At 43.4% G+C, this 17,683-nt stretch overlaps 1 protein-coding gene across 4 annotated transcripts in view; it reads left to right on the top strand.

The window, feature by feature from the left end:
* The window catches only part of SLIT3 (slit guidance ligand 3), a 1,179,950-nt gene that overhangs the window by 1,016,513 nt on the left and 145,754 nt on the right, over positions 1-17,683 (top strand). For all 4 annotated transcript variants that reach the window (XM_019506517.1, XM_019506518.1, XM_019506516.1 and 1 more), the window contains one exon: positions 8,002-8,126. In XM_019506517.1, the coding sequence (XP_019362062.1) occupies positions 8,002-8,126 (125 nt within the window). The remainder of the gene's footprint in view (positions 1-8,001; positions 8,127-17,683) is intronic.

The raw sequence follows: 17,683 nt of genomic DNA, 5'->3' as shown, positions 1-17,683 counted from the left end.
TAGCAGTGCAGCCAGGCAGAGAAGAAAACAGCACTGATCTAGCAGCAGTGTTTGGACAAACAAAGCAGTTGTCTAGAACAGCAGTTGGCAACATTTTCAGGTTGTGGCCAGAATGACTTAGCTCTGATGAGAGTCAGGTGGTTAAACTTGTGCTAGCCCATGGGCAACTGGTGCCTTTTGGGTCAGGATGGGACACATCAGTGACACCAGTTAGCAGTGGGTGAGGGGGGGTCCCCTGGAGGCCACTCACACTGATGGGGGGGATGGGTACCGCTGATCTCACTCACCAAAAAGCGGCTGCACCGCTTCCAGAAGTCCTGCGGCCGCTTCCAAAAGCAGCACGGCCACTTCTACTGGTGGTCCTGCTCCCTGGCCAGCGCTCACAGGGGGAGCACCGGCACTCACGCCTGCTCCCCAGGTGATTGCCTAAACAGGGAGTGTGGCCTGACAGAGGATGCACCAGTGCTCTCAGGGAGTGCACGTGCACCCCCATGCACTCACTACGCCTCACCACTGGCTAGGTCTCAGCCATAGATTCGTAGATGTTAGGGTCAGAAGGGACCTCAGTAGATCATCAAGTCCGATCCCCTGCATAGGCAGGAAAGAGTGCTGGGGTCGGATGACCCCAGCCAGATGCCTATCTAACCTCCTCTTGAAGACCCCCAGGGTAGGGGAGAGCACCACCTCCCTTGGGAGCCCATTCCAGATTTTGGCCACTCTAACTGTGAAGAAGTTCTTCCTAATGTCCAGTCTAAATCTGCTCTCTGCTAGCTTATGGCCATTATTTCTTGTGACTCCCACGGGCATCTTGGTGAGCAGAGCCTCACCAATTCCCTTCTGCACCCCCATGATGAATTTATAGGCAGCCACAAGGTCGCCTCTCAACCTTCTCTTGCAGAGGCTGAAGAGGTCCAGGTGCCCTAGTCTCTCCTCATAGGGCTTGGCCTGCAAGCCCTTAACCATACGAGTGGCCCTTTTCTGGACCCTCTCCAGGTTATCCACATCCCTCTTGAAGTGCAGTGCCCAAAACTGGACGCGGTACTCCAACTGCAGTCTGACCAGTGCCCGATAGAGGGGAAGTATCACCTCCTTGGTTCTGTTTGTCATGCATCTCCTGATGCACAATAAAGTGCCGTTATCTTTGCTGATGACTTTGTTACACTGACGACTCATGTTCATCTTGGAGTCCACTAGGACTCCGAAATCTCTTTCCGCTTCCGTGCTGTTGAGCAGGTCATTTTCTAGGCAGTAGGTGTGCTGGGCATTTTTTCTCCCTAGGTGCAACACTTTGCATTTCTCCTTGTTAAATCGAATTCTATTGTTTTCTGCCCATTTGTCCAACCTGTCCATGTCTGTCTGTAGTTGTTCCCTGCCCTACAGTGTGTCAACTTCTTCCCACAGTTTTGTATCATCTGCAGACTTGGACAGAGTACATTTCACTGCTACCACTTATTCTCTCCGTGTCGGCACCAGGAGAGCTGCACAACAACCACTTCTCCCTGTAGCAGCATGGGGAGAGCTCTTGCTGGCAAAGCCCCATGTCTGCAGGAGGATCAAATGGCTCTGTGGGCCATGGGTTGCTGACTCCTGGCCTAGAGGATGACAGTCACTGCCGTACAGCTTGTGAGCTTTCATAGAATTCACGTCTCTCCTCTAGGAAAAAATGTAAAGATTTGTTAGTTAGCAAGAGAAAGCCCTTGCTCACATTTAAGTCTCTAGTGCCAGTACAAAGTTCAGTTGAAGTTAGTGCACCTCCTTATATTACATAAGTAACAAGGGCGATGTGTAGGGGGTGCATGCAGGTGCACATGCACCCCCTGAGCATGGTGGTACACCCTCTGCAAAAAGGCACTGCCGACACTGTTGGCAGTGCCTGCAGGCAGTCACTGCTCGCCACCCCACCACTGGCAGTGTCTGCAGGTGGTCCACGATTCCTGTTGGCCGCCATCACTGCTGCTGGCAGTGGCTGTGGGTGGTTGCGACCCTTTGTCAAGGCTTGCCACCCCCTCTGCTCCCCGTCACTGACAGCGCTGGCGGCATCTGTGGGAGTTCCACACTTATCGCCTCCACGCTCCTGCTGCCACCGCCATACTCCTGTCACTGTTGTACCCCCCAGCCACCGGGGGCATGCGCCATTCATGGTAAGTAAAATCTCAAAACATGTTTACATGATTGCAATTGAATCCTAATTATAAAAAGATCTTTTCACTCTGGCCTACCACCTCCTTATCACTGTTAACATGCTCCTGCTGGCAACAGTGAGACACTCTCTCGGTACATCTACACATGCAATTAACCCACAGAAATAAACTCCAGCACAGTTCATGCTGGAGTTAATGGCTCCCAGGTGCAGTGCATACATGTGTGCCCAGGACGACAGCAGTTAGAGCTGCGGTAGGGCATCCCTGGGTGGTGGCATGAAGTATCAGAAAGACTGTCTGGGGCACAAGGGTGTTACAGTGTGAGGCTAGTTGGCAGGCAGCCCCTGCACTGTAGCACCCTTGTACCCCAGCCAGCCCTGGTCACTGTCTACATGTGTTTTGGTGTGCTAAATGACTCTGCCATAGGATAGCACTTGTCCCAGACAATACTGTCCTACAGTGGAGTTAATTAATTTGCTGTGCCCTAATACAGGTACCAGTATAGACAGTGATGCTTTACTATGGAGCTAATTAGTCAGTGCCACAGTAAAACACATGTTTAGATGCACCCTCTGAAGAGAAGCATGCAGTTCTGTCCAAAATGCAGTCATAGGTCTGGCTTTCAGCTCCTATAACGATACCCAAGCAGATTTCAAACTAGCCAACTCAGGTACTTGTAGTAGTAGCCACAGTAGCTGGCGCTCAGTGCAGGCTGTAAAACCTCCCTGAGAGACTGGGTGAATATTTAAGCAAGGTAGCCTCTCTTTGATCACTGTGTGGCTGCAGCTAATTTTTAGCTGCACCAAAGTGTATTAATTTAAAGATAGCCTGAGTATGTCAATGCAAAATGCAGTTCTGTGCCACTGACTTCAGGGTAGACAGACAATAACTTCTGTCAAACCTGTGTTTTAACCTTGCATTTTAGCAAAAGTCAAATGTCCATGTGTTACAGATGGTGTGGTTGGGAGCATATATTTGTAAGTACAATTCACATAGACCCACACAGACCTTTTATTAAGTTGCCCTTCTTGTCAGCTGCAGTATTAGAAAGGACTGCACTAGACTGGGAACATTTTGCACCATGGTTTATAAATCAAACCCCCAAGGGCACAGTAATAAGCTAGTTAAATGCAAAGAGCTAACACTGTTCTTATTAGCTCCTGCATTGATTGGCTTTGATCAATGCCATAGGGATAAATGGAATGTTTTCAGGTTTCTACCTGAATATATCTCCATGAATTTATATTATGAAAAAGTATAAAATCAGACTTCAAGATTTGTGTCTTATAATACAAGATCTCTGTTAGTGTCATTTCTCCTGAGCTACCTCTAGTCCCAAAATAGGTACTCTCATATACTTTAGAATAAAGTAAGAAAAAAGTAGTGAATGGGGATAAAATGACAGAACAAAAGAACAGACTTCCAAATTATTTTCTTCTGTTGAATTTAGGCAGGTTGCTGTATCTAACTAGAAGTTAATGTTAACAGGGAAGCATCAAAACAAAGTAGCACAGGGTTAAATTTTATATAGTTTTAAATAGTAAAGTAATACAGAGGGCCAAATTCTGTTTCACTTGACGTACCCAAATTACTTTTTCCCATTTTTGCCACTTTTGAATGGTTTTCACTTCTGTTACCCATGAAAGTTCCCATGGCTTTACAGCAGGAACAATAAGCTATGCACTGGCTGAGCACATAGCTATATACCTTCATATGCATGTACCTGAACATAAGTCCTGGAAATATGAGGAGGGTCTTCACATGTTGCAGTTCTAATAGTTTAATGGTTACAATGACACCTGCCCAGAAAGCACCAGACCCAGATTCCAGACTTCCCACACCCAGATTGTAATCAGCACCTTTCTGACTTCCTAGCCCAGTGCTCTAACCACCAGGTGTATATCAAGTGTTATCCAGACCCCTCTCCAACCCTCCTGTTGAGTTTGGGCCCAAAGGTCATCTGGGTCAATTCTTTTGTGGACCTTTTTCTTTAATATTGCTAGGTCAGTTAAACATTCTGTACAGTTAAACATCCCTTGCTTTAGGGTAATAGGACTTTACTCCACATTTTACTCCACTGTTGGAGTTACAAATGGGTAGCAGCCTTTAGTATATATACTTTTTGTTCAGTGATTTTGTATGGGTTCATTTCTGTGTTCCATATTGGTACTTTTTAAATAACAGATATTAATAGTGACTTGTGAGGGAAACCTTCAGCTGAATTGCATGCTGTCATTCCTCTTTGTACATCCCCTCCACTGTCAAACACAAGCTACTTATCGTCATTTTCTGAATTCTTTACAACCTACACTCATCTTACCTGGCTTCTCTCATACACTATTGTGAAATCACTGTCTGCCTTCAAAGTGCTGTTATTGTGCTTTTTCCCACATTACCCCTCAAGCTTGGGAGAATTTCCTGTAAACATCTGCAAAGCTACCTCCTAATCTTCTTCTAATGCCTCCTTAAAATTCTTCTTTGCCATGATACCTATGAAAAACCTTGACAATTCTTAGGCCACTAGTATGCTGAGATTTCAGAGATTTCAAGCTAACCAATGGTGTCTCATTGTTTTCCTACACCTGCCTCCTCAATGCTAAGATTTTTAGAACAGAGGCACTTTTTTTTAATCTTGTATTTGTATAAATCATTGTGCTATAGGATCCTTAACTAGGGATTCTACACGGTACTGTAATACCTTCCAGGGGAAAGCAGAGCACTGTGGGATGCTGGGGGAATAGAAGACCACCTGTGGTGCTCCATGTAACTGTACAAAGTTTTTCCAAAACCTGTAACTGTTATATGTGGTGCTTGAGAATGCAGTGCTACATAGAAGTTCCTGCTTCAGACAGCACATTTTTTGTAGCACTTGTGCCATTTTTGTAGCATTGCAGGTGGGGGGCATGTCTACACCCATTTTATGTAACACTGCAAGGGTGTGCATAGTGCTACAGATATAATGTCTGTCCTTACTGGGAAATGCTAATATGTACAATGATAAAAAAGAGAAATCCCTCCTTCTTGAGTAATATTATTTGTCTGCTGCTTTTGTGTGACTCAGTAGTCTGTCCAATAATTAAAAGCCCCACGTTTTTCTAATATTCTATATGGTTTTTCACTCATACATACCCCAGCTGTGAAAATTGAACTTGGACAAAATATCAGCATGGGAACAGTAGATTTTACAGACTTGCTACTGACTCCTCATATCACCCCTTCCTGCACACTTGTCCTGTCCTAAGTTGTTTAAGCTTTGAAGGTACATTTGTGCAATCCTTGCATTTTTTTTCTTATACAGGAGATAAAGTGATTAAAGGCGTTAAGTACCTTGCTTAAATTAGGGTTTTTCTCTTTTACTTTTACCAGTACTGAGTTTAACCTTTGAGTCAGTAATATTAAACAGTCAACAGCTACAGAATACAATTTTATTTTCTTTGTTTTGTTTCTTTATTAAAAACTCTCTAGTATTGATTGATTTCTTACCTAACTCCATGCAACATATAAACATAATAGACCAATAGTTGTCAAAGGCACCCCTTGTTAGATACAGATACCCCTCAGAAAATGCCAACTCTTAATTTTTACTTTTTTTTTACTATAAAAAAAAATAGATAAATTCTTCTGTTGCAAAAACTCAGAAAGACCACAGCTTGTCAGAATGTTTTGAACACTATGGATTCCTATTAGAAATCTCTAGGTTCATCTTGTGAATCATGTTTGCACACCTCACAGTGCTAACATTGTGTGGCACCCCATGGCACCTTTGAAAAGATCTCAAGGCACCGTGGAGCACCCCCGGGGCTCTTAAAGCACATTCAGTTGTGAATGTTCCAATGCAGTAGCCTTGACAAACTGAGTTGCTTTGCCCTTCAGATGACCTGGTCAGTAAATAATGATGTGTTTTTAAAACAGGATAATTCTGTGTTAACACAGCAAACCGTGAGGTTTTTTAGGTCTTGGCACATGAAGGGCTGGATTGGGGAAGGAGAGGCCAGCATCTGGGTTTGTTTCAAGTATTTGTTTGCTTCTAGTTTTGTTGACATTTTCCATAGTAATTTTTAATGCCATAGGGAGTTAAATCAGGGATGTTAAAAAGAAATGGAATAAAATCAATTTATTGTCTTCCTTGCATGTCTTGAGTGCTGGGTTTCCTGTTTATAACTCAGGATGTTTGGAAAAAACTTAACAGGGCCAATTTGATTCTTCCCTCCGTGTATTTGAATATGCTCATATGTACCTTTACTGTCATTCCCTTCTCTGTATCCATGATGACCTTCACTCATACTTAGGGACCTACTTAATTTGCGGAAAAATGAATTTTCCTGACTTGGTCTCAGCATGAGGAGCTGATTTTTGCAGGCATCTCCCAGCACTCCTGCCCCTCATTGCTGATTGCCAGACAAGCCCTGGTGGGGAGGAGGGACAAGGGGCAGCCCCCACCTTGGCTGCTGGCTGCACTTTGTGCCACCCTGCCCCTCAGTGCTGATTGGGAAAGAAGCCCCAGGGAAGAGGAGGGATGAGAAGACAGCTGGCATCTTAGCTACTGGCTGCCCTTTGTGCCATCCCACCAGCTGGCACCTTCCCCTCTGGGTTGGACTGTGAGGCAGCAAGGATGGCTGACTCCCATGGGTGAACCAGCATTTAATTTAATTTAATTTAATTTAATTTTTTAAGTTGATTTCGTGGACAATTGCAGATTTTTCAGTTACTGCAAAATCACAAATTAAGTAGGTCTGTCCTCATCCGTATTCTTTCCCTGCAAATAACTCTTCACTACCCAGCTGCTCACTCTTCTTCCTCAGCAGCCCTTCCCCATTCAGGCAGCCCTTTTGCTCCCCAGACAGAAACTAAGTAGAACATCCCGGCTCTGCAAAGAGCAGGAAGGCCAGCCAACAGGAGCATATGACTCAGCAGAAGTTAGTGGAGTCGCAGTGGTGGCTGCAATGGCAGCTGGTGGGCTGTGAGCAGTTATCTTCAGTCTCCAGATTCCAGTGTCTGTGGTAGCACTGACACAGTCCTCTCCCTGCTCTTCGGAATGGTTTATATCCAAGCATGGGGATTATTAAATGGCTTAAATATGGGTTTGCATGTTTACCTGGGACTGAATCACTTCCAATATTGGTGTTTATTGCCCTTGTTACAGTCAGAACCAGAAGGAAGTCAGTCACCAACCCTATTAAAATTAAGGATAATAAAATATTTCTAACATGAGCCTTCTCTATAACCCCTAACTGAACTTTCCTTGAGGTCCACAAAAATGTGTCATTTTCCTACCTGTTTTTCTTTTTTGCTGCTGCATCATTTTGGAGCCAGCCACAAACTAGAAATATCACAATATTATGCAAGGGGGACAACTCTTGCAAAATTTCTAGCACAGAGGCAGCAGAAATTACTGAAGAATAAACATGTTTTTTGATAGTGTCGAAGTGATGTTGTAATTAAGATGGTCCATGAAATATCCATTGTTCTTCATGCATGGCATTCTAAAGCTTGTTTTAGTCTAGCCCAACCATGCAGTTGGTCCAATAAAAGATACCACCCAGAAAAATCCTGGCATGGTCTTTTGAGAGTGGTTGTTTTTGTAGGCCTGGGCTTACTTATTTAGAAAAGTCTCTAAACATCAGAGAGTAGTCCAAGACGCAAATTCAAGCGTTTAAAGTTTGCATAAAACTGTGGGGATCCTGTGCTATCGAATGAAGTTCCACCAGTATCATCTATGTTTGTACCAATACAAAGAAGGTGCCACAAGGGGCACAAAACACAGAGTGGTGATGACCTGTGTATAGGACCCTGTATGTAGACTGAGAATAATTTTTGCAATCCACATATTCTAATAATACTTTCTGCTTTCATTTTCCAGGGCCAGTAGATATCAATATTGTTTCCAAGTGTAACCCTTGTCTGTCTGGTCCATGTAAGAACAATGGGACATGCAATAATGATCCAGTGGAGTTTTACCGGTGCACTTGCCCATCCAGCTTCAAGGTAGGACTATAACTGAACTGTGTTAAAAGTCACAACATTTTCTATTATCAGTGGGTCATTTCAGTGGTGTACTACCCGAGGTCAATTTTACAGACAATTTTGCTCATAAATTCTGTACTTAACTTTGCACACCAAAAATCATTCACTCTGTGTGACAGAAAATGCACGTATTTGTTTTTTAAGATGTGGATGTACTAGTGAAAAGATTGAGGAGAATATAGAATGGCAAATGACTTTTCGCACTTGCAGAAAAAAAAACTTACTTTGGAGGCAGTCAGTTCTAAGGAAGGGAACTGGAGTCTAAGGATTTAGGATTCTTTTAGTCCAGCTCCTGGCTTTGCCACTGACTCTCTGTAGCCTTAGCCAAGACACACAGTCTGTTTCTTTCCCATTTGAAAAAGGGTGATTGGGTCTAATTCTCTACTCTCTTGCACCTTGTGAAGTACAAGATGCACAAACCTATGCAAGATGCAACCACTTGAAAGATTCTGAATAAGTGGAGTGTTCTGTGTGTGATAGCCTCCAATCCACACCCATTTTGCACAGACGTAATGGACTACACAAGCTGGCGAGGAATCAGGCCTATCAGAGTTGTGATTGTTAATATCTGTACTGTAAGTAGATCATGTGAAATCTTATAGATGTGAAGTTCTGTTACCCCTGCAAGGAGAATATAGCTGTATCAGAGACAGAGAGAGAACATGCTTGTCGGTTCCTAGGGAGCATATTGGAGCATATCTTAAGCAGTATCATGTCTGCACTGCTGCCATATAGTTTCCATTGTCAATCCCAAGAAGAATGTGCTGTTAGAACAGGAGTGGGCAAAGTCCAGCCCAGAAGCCATATCAAGCTTATGATGGACTCCATTTGCCAGCAGTCCTTGTGGCACTGTCTCTTTCTGGCTGCTGCTGCCAGACCTAGCCCAGGTACCTGAGCATCCCAGCCCATCCACCCCCCACCGGGGGAGGGACCTGCACAAGCAGGATTCGTGGCCAGGTGGCTGGGATGAGGCCACAGCCAGGAGCAAGATGGGCAGGCAGGGCTGGGGAGACCTTAGGATTTTGGAGTAATAACAGCCGCATGACTGCATGGGGCTGGGGCTGAGGCCAGGGCAGAACTGCAATTCACTGCCTGCACACCCTTGTGATGAGCAGCGGTTCTACAGGCAGGGGTGTGCAGGGACTGGATCAAGGCTCTGCCTAGGCCCCATGTTGTCACTGCCACAAGATCCTGGCCCCAGAGCAGCTCCCCACCCAGCTGTGAGCCCTGCCTATACCACTCCCAGCCAGTCTTCATGGAGACCCTGGGAGCATAGGGCCGTGAAAGTACCCTGATTCTGCAGCCCCACGCTGTCACAGCCCCATGCTCCCAAGGTTTCAATGAAGACCAGCTGGGAGCAGTGCAGGCAGGGGCTGCTGGGAAATAGAGTCTGCCGCTGGCCACATCCACCATTTTGTCCACCCCTGCATTAGAACATAAGGCTACATGCTGCAGTTTTTCCCAGTTGTTGATATCATTGGGAGCTTAATGCAACCAATGAGGTTAGTGTAAGGAGTAAGGTATGAGTTGGAGCATAGTGCAGAATGGGGTGTCCACTTTCAGTTAACAGGTGGGTGGGCATTAGTCACAGGCTTTATATTTTGTGATGAAAAGGGGATATCTGACTCTGAGATAAAATGTTAATGGAATTTTAGTCAGGGTAGATAAAAATCAATGATTTTAAAAATATATATATTTTAAAATTGCATTTTGATTAGATTTTTTAATGGTATTTTAATGGAAATTAGATATTTTAATGGTATGTTTATTTTTAAGATGCTTTTAAAAATAAACATATATATAGTTTTAATTTAAGATATGTTAAAGCTCAAAGATATCATCATGGAATAGGGATTTTAACTTCTCATTATATACTATTTGAGACAATATATTTATATAACCTTTTTAAAACTTTTATAAATGGGGCACGACAGGACATAGACTATATTAAGGGCCCAATCTTACGGGGTTCCCTAAGGCTCCTGTATAGATTAGTAAAGATTAAAGAAAACCCCTCTACCCAATGGGACTCAGTGCTCAGTTTAGAAGATCCCATTAAGTGCCTCTGTAATGGTTAGTCTCAGTTCTCAAACTGTGGTTTTGTGTCTCCAGAGATCATAGAGGTAGACCAGGTTCTTTGAGTAGATATGGTATCTTTTATTAGACCGGGGTGGGCAACATATGGCCTGCAGGCCAGATCTAGCCTACCAGGCCATTCTATCTGGACCGCAGGGCACCTACAAAATTAATATTTATCTACTCTAAGCTCCCTGTCAAAGCTGACAGGAGCCAGGGGCAGTAGGGCCCAGGAAACACCGGCAAGAGTCAGGAGAAAGGCCAGCCTGGGCCTGCCCCCAAACCCCTCCAACCTCCACCTTCCCAACACCCGGAAGTGTCTGCCTGTGGGTGATTTCTCTTCATGCAGCTGCTCCAGCACCATGTGACCCAAACCCCATACCTACCCACACCCTATATATCCACACCCCCCCCCACATGCTCCTTCACCCCGTACCCATCCTTCCCCACAAACCCCCCCACTCACACCCACAGCCCCCCACACCCGCACAGTTTACAAGAGCAAGACTTCATTTTAAGCTATTGTGTGATCACTTCTATGAACACTACACAAACACATGTAAATCAGGACAAAAAGATTTTTTTAAATCAAATCAATGAATGTTGTAGATATTTGATTTTTAGAATATAATTTGGTATTTTTCTGGTTCTGAGATGGAAAAACCCCTTGCTGAAAGAAGCATTTCTGGGAGCAAGGGGATGGACTTCTGGTGGCAAAGGTCAGGGGGTTAAGGGGCAGGACTTCTGGTCCCAAGATGGCAACCAGGGGGCGGGGCACCTGTCAAGGGGCAGGGCTACCCATGAGGCCCTTAACAGCTTGCCAAAACTCAGTAAGCGGCCCTCCGCCCAAAATAATTGCCCACCCCTGTATTAGACCAACTAAATAGTTGGAAAAATTGTTCTTTGCAAGCTTTCGGGCACAAGCACCATTCCTTAGGCATAGGGAGTTTGTTGTCTCCAGAAACAACATCCTTGTTAACAGCAATATATGGAAATGAGAGATAACAGACATGATTACCTACCCATCAGCCCTTTTGTCTCTCTGCAAGTTTGTGTACACACAGCCAAGCCCTTACCTTTCTCTAAAAGTGCAAAGTTTCAAGAAGTTAAATGAACAAAGCATATCAAACAACAAGAATGTACTTTTTACAGAAAACAATGATTAAATCGAGGCTTCCTGGCCAGTGATTTAAATTGTGATTTAAATCATGCATACAGTTAAGTGTCATCTAAGGATTCCTGTCCAGTTAGTACTGGCTTATTCACATTGCAAAAACAGCATTAAAAACTTCTTGGACTTTTATTAAACATTGCAGGGGAAGAAGGGAAAAACAACTCTAACAATATTCTTGATAGCACGTAGCTGTTTGATAGCTTTTTACATTATATTAAAGATTCTATTAACTGCCCTTAAAGGTAAAAGAGAAAAATGAGTCGATTGAGATAGTTTGACTGCTCCTGTTCAAATCCAGTCCTGTTTCCTTGAAGACAGAGTACCATACATACACTTACAGATGCACATGCAAAAAACCATAGCAAAAAAGATAGTGAGAGAAGCGTCTGTCTCCTGGTGGTGATTTTTACTGCTCTCAGTGCTGGAAAGACAAAGGCCAGCACACTGTATAATCAGTTATTCTGAGACCTGGCAAACTTGCTTCAGCAGCAGGCTATGAATTTAGTTTTTTCACAGGTCACTGGCTCAGAGCAATATTGCAAAAGAATTAGCCTTGGCCAGCTGAATCAGCTCCTTCTTAAACAGAAAGCAAAACAGAGGGAGGGAAGAAAAGAAATGAGGTGGGGAAGAAAAAGAATAAATAAGGAGCATTGTGACAGCAAGGACCTAAATTTCACAACCCACATGCTATTGAAGATGTAGTAGAAGCTGATGACATCATTTCCCTTTCTGGCCTCATTTGGTCAGGATGTCTTTCAAAAACAAGGTGATGAAGGAGCAAACACATCATGATGAATTCCACAAAACACTGGGAGGCAATAAGGCTGCACACTCCTTCCAATCCAACCATTATGATGCTCATTTATACAAAAAGTCTGGGAAGGGGTGGCTTTTTGACAATAACCAATCGAAACGTATCAAAGTAATTTCAACTATAAATAATATGTCCCATATCCAGAACTTTTCAACTCTTTGTCATAAAAACTGATGACTTAGCCAGAATCCCTGAAACATCTCTTCTCGTAATTCTTGTAACTAGAACAGTTTAATTTGTACCAATATATTTGAATTCAACTTTTAGTGATTTTTAACAGATTTACATAGAAAAAATTTGAGTTTGACATTTTTACCTTGGACAACTGAAAGTAAAAGTCTTTGTAGAACAATCTTCCTTATCTGTATGTCTTACTGGAGCCTCTCTCAGGTGAATTATCCACAACAAACTGCAAGTTCCTTTGTGTGGTCATTAATAATAGCCTCATGGCAATAGTTGATTGAGAAAAATACCAAAACCAGATATTGAACCAGGAAACTTGTATTGAGTAAAAGGAGTTCTAGTAGGTCATTACTGTCTTGTAGCCTGCCATACCACTATTCTTCCCGTCTAAGGTTCCTGAAGGAATTGCAATCACCCTTGCATCAGGGCTTTCTGCAGTGAGCTAACTTTTCTTTAAGGAGGCTTTTGACAGTCAACCATTGCCTTTTGCTGGTAACAGACTTAAAGATTAGTACCAGAGAAAATACAATACAAAAGAGTCTTTCACTTCTTCAAGGCTATCTGTCTACTTTTTGAAATATTCTTACAGAGAACTGACTTTCAGAATCTCTCCCTGTTGGAAGGCATCCTTCTTCCAAGCACAAATCAAGGAGCCAACCCATCCTTCTGCAGGTCTACTCTCCTAATGAACAGTCCCAGGCCTTTTAGAAAAACACATGACTCCTCAGCTCAATTTGATTCCCAGTTGATGAGTATCAGGCTGTGGGTATGGGATAGGGATGGACTGATCCTGCTGGAATTTGTCAGTAATGACAATTTATGGCAGCATTTTGGTTAATACTTCTGAGGGGACTCTGTGGTTATCTTATCTCCACATGTCAATGGAATGCAAAAGATTAGTAGGTCATTTTAAACATCCCAAATTGTATTCTTGAAATACAGTGAAGCTGGAAGAATTTTAAAAGAAGTCAGGTATTTTGAATCAGCTGGTAGGAAAATATATAGACTTGTCCCTCCATATTCTATATGCTTTACCCTAGAAATTGCATATTGTGCAGTAGCTCTCTGAATCAGGCTAGGTCAATAATGATGTTAATTTTTCTCCTGGTGTTTTTGTCTTAGCTAACACCTGTAACATGCAAGCAGTTACACTGGCATTTTTTTGGTTAGAGCTAAGTCTCTATCCTTATCACTATATGGAGGGCCTTGTTACACGGTACTTTTAGGCAAGGCTATGCAGCTGGAGTGGGGTGGAGCTTGGCAGTTCAGCAGCTGCAGTGTGGTAGCCCAAGGTCAGTTCCTGCTGACTCTGTGCTCTAGCAGGCTGTGCAAAGTCTGAGCGCTGACTCCCCCAGCCTGGCTCACCCAGAGCAGCCATGGTTGGCAGGCACCTGAAGCTTCTGAGCCCCTGGAGGGAGAGGTACAGAGACAGGATGGGATTTCCTACCCCCACTGGGGTTGGGAGGTGGCTAAGTGGCCCAGCCTTCCCTCCTGCTCTGTGCAGCCTCAGCCCGGACCTGCAGTGCCAAGCCCTGTACTCCATGCCCATAGCCTCTCAACTGCTATGAAGCAGAAAGGAGGGGCAGGGGGTCAAGGGCTTCAGCTGCCTGCCAACCACAGCTGCCAGCAGGTAAGCCAGATGGGGAAGCTGGCAGCTCCCTGTACAGCCCAGTGGAGGGCAGGGTCAGTGGAAACTGGTCTTGGAATACCATGCTGTAGCCACAGCCCTGCCCTGCTCCAGCTGCCCGACCCTGCTGGGACATGTGTTCAGGTGCTGGTGGCCTGATCCTTTCTTCCTCCATGGCTCAGCCCCCTGCACCACAGCCAGCAGCCCAAGCTGTGGTTGTGCAGGAGGACAAAATCTGAAGAAAAAAAGGGTTGGGGCCCTTGGAGCTCAAGCAGTGAGCCAGTCCTGCCCTGGCTTACCAAGCCTCTAGTGGCAAGTCACAGCGTTGCAGGTGAAGGATAGTCAGAGCAGGTTTTTCGCCTTTGTGGCCATGTCTATATGAGACACTGACTGCGCAGTAGCTCGTTACTACTACACAATAGCGTCATGTAGCATGAAGCATGATGTGATGCTACTGTGCAGTAGGAACAAACTACTGTACCATCAGTGTCACCTAAAAGCTGTCCAGCAATGCTACTGCACAGTAAATCTGAGTAATCATTTAGTACTTGTGAATGCATGGACTAAATGGCTGTGCAGTAACAACTGCACAGTCAGCATTTCGTGTAGACGCAGATACTGTGTGACTCTTTCACTAAGCCAGACAACACTAAGCTGATTAATATTTCTTCAGCTTACAGTGTACGGTGTAACAAGGCCCCGACAAGTCTTTCCTAGACTAGACTTCAGTGTAGATCAGTGCAGGTGAAGGATAGTCAAAGCAAATTTTTCACCTGTCTGTGTGACTGCTCCACTAAGCCAAACAACACTAAGCCAATTAACATTTGTTCAGCATATAGCATAATGTGTAATAAAGCCCTGACAGACCTTTTGTAGATTAGAGCTTAGGGTAGATCACTTGTACCTAGACAGGTCTTTGTAGTTCTTGCAGTGAGTTAATTTAAACATCTTTACAATGTTTAGCTTTTCTTCTTCCCCTCCACTCACACTCACATTCTCAGGTGACGTTCAGTGTATGAACCTCATCTGGGCCAAAACCACTTTTATGCTTGCAAGCACCAAAATGTCATCCAAGCGTGGCAGAGAGCAAACAGACCTAGGCATGGCATTTAAAGAAAGCTGACAGTTTAAAAATACTGACTGGTAACTAGTACAAGGAGAACTGGGGGAAATTTAATAAGTAAAATAAAGAACCCTCGTCTTTACCACAGGTTTTTGAGTAAAAATGAAATTTGACAGGTCCAAATGTAAACCATATGAAGGGAGCACTCTATCTCCATGAAGCTGTTCTCCACCAGAGATTCATGCTAATTCAATAACAATACCTTGCTTCCTTCTCACCAGCCAGCACCAAACAACTCTGTCCATCTGGAAGCTATTTCCCAGGCCTTGATAAATTGCCCTAAATCTGCCCTCTCAGCATTTGTTTTTCCTTGTTTGATGTAGGTTTGAAGAAAATCCTGTGTGGAGGAGTGCATCGGTGGAGTAAAAAAAAATCTCTTATTTCAAATGTAACCTCATGCCATTGAGCTAAAGGGTTTTACAATGTATCTAGGTTCCCTGAGTTGGGATATACATTTTTCTGGGGTTTCAGCATTCATGGCAACCTTTAGAAAACACTATGTACTACTTCATGGAAAACTGAGTGACCAGTTGCCCTTCAGTTTATGGTATCTTCTTCTGGTTGCGGTGGAAAACATGATAATGGAAGTAATAGACCCACAATCTCTTTGCATAACCAGATGTAAGGGTGGTCCAAATAAAACTTCATTTGATGTTCTTTGAAGTCTTTCTCCTTATTGAAATGCACATCAATCAGATGCTTGTCAGAAGTGTACTTTTTGTAAAGCACTGTATATTTCAAGTTTGGGAAGCCTTAAACAGATTGTTCAAACTCCACATCTGAATTGGCAGACCAGTAGGCAAGACAATTCTGTTTGATGGAGACAGAAGTATAGATTGCCAGTTTTAAAATGGGCAAAACTAAGTGCTGATAGCTATCTCTGCTGCTGCTCTCTCCACAAGTTCATTGATGAATGTGTTTGTTATAGATAAACCATGTAGGAAACCTTGCCTTCAGGATTTTCTCTTTAAAAAGAGTTTCTGTGTAGTCAGTGGATAGTATAAGAGTGCCACCTGTGGGGACCAACAGGATTTACTAGGGATAGCTTCAGGATGTTATACAAGCTATCTGAAGCTATGTAACTTAAGTTTACTTAATGCAATTCCCATAGAAATCCTGACACCTTATACTTTCATACTAAATATACATACATATTTACAGTTATATCACCTCCTCTTTTCTGTGTAGAACTATAAGATATTTAAAAAAAGACGTTCTTGCTAGGACGGGGGGGTGAAGTGACATAAAATGGGTTCTGAAGTACTTCTCTCTGGTTTTTCTTTGCCTTAAATGCTGACCTGTGTTAACTGGAAAATAGTAGTTTTATTTCACACATCCTATTGAGTAAGTGCTTTATACAATCACTGTAAGATGTAGCACAAAGGATGTGGATAAGTTAGAATGAAATATAATGACAAGCAAATGGGGAGGTTATTTGAATGAGTTCTCAGAGTAGGTATAGAAGGAAAATCTGAAGAAAATGATGGTAACAATAACCTGATGAAAAATGTTTTGCATTCAAAAGCTTGTCTAACTCTGTTCCAAATATGCCGTTGGTCCAATAAAAGATATCCCTAAAAAACACTAAGAAATCCTTGCCTCTTGCTAAGAATAAGTGTATTCTGACTGCTATTCTCTGATAACAATATAATTGGATATGTTTGACATGGAGTCTTTTATTAATTCTTTTTAGTATCTTCCTTCTAGTCCAAGCTTAGGCAGGAATCAGAAGAAAAGAATCATCAACATTAATTTAGTAATATTGTTATTAGCCTCCCTCCCCCACAATTAAAGGAAGGGCAGAACATGCTGTGTCTAATATGAAGGAATAAGTCCAAATAAGGATATTTAAGGGAAAGAGTATCTCTTTCCTGCCATCGTGCTCTCTCTAAACTATGATTGCTTGAATAGAATGGAACCCAGATCAGTCTGACTAAGCTCTGTAATCCAACTCTTTCATCACTTTGCAAGTCACTGTCTCTGAGGTTGAAGGTGAACAGTATTTAGAAAGTACAGAGTGTAAAACATACAGCCCATATCTTAAGCATCACTGATGTTACTGAAGTGAGGTCATCACACTATGGTTCCACAAATTCCGCTTGCTTTCAGTTCCATTCTAGATTAAGTTCAAGCAATATCCTAATTTACACATACCATATCATCACATACCTGTTGTGCTGATCATCACATACCTGTCGTGCTGTTGTAAGGCCCCATTTGCCATTTATAATCCAGTAAGAAAATACTGAGCTGGGACAGAGGTGCTCAACCTCCAGCCCACATGCGAGATCCAACTTGCAGAGCCATGTCATCTGGCCTGCAGGATCCAGAAATTTGATAGCAGGGGAGTAGTGGCAATTAACACTGCCACCACTTCATTGCTTGAAAATTTACAAGTCAAAAGGGCCGGATGACATGGCTCTATACATGGGGCCAGGACTGCAGGCAAAACCCAGATTGGGACCCAGTCCAGCACAAAGGGCCCAGGCAAGACAAGGGGCCCAATCTGGTGCGGGGGCTG

The sequence above is a fragment of the Gavialis gangeticus genome, unplaced genomic scaffold (assembly GCF_001723915.1).
Source record: "Gavialis gangeticus isolate Ggan-Ray unplaced genomic scaffold, GavGan_comp1, whole genome shotgun sequence".
In the NCBI taxonomy this organism is placed as follows: domain Eukaryota; kingdom Metazoa; phylum Chordata; order Crocodylia; family Gavialidae; genus Gavialis; species Gavialis gangeticus.
This window is presented reverse-complemented; position numbering and strand designations above follow the sequence as displayed.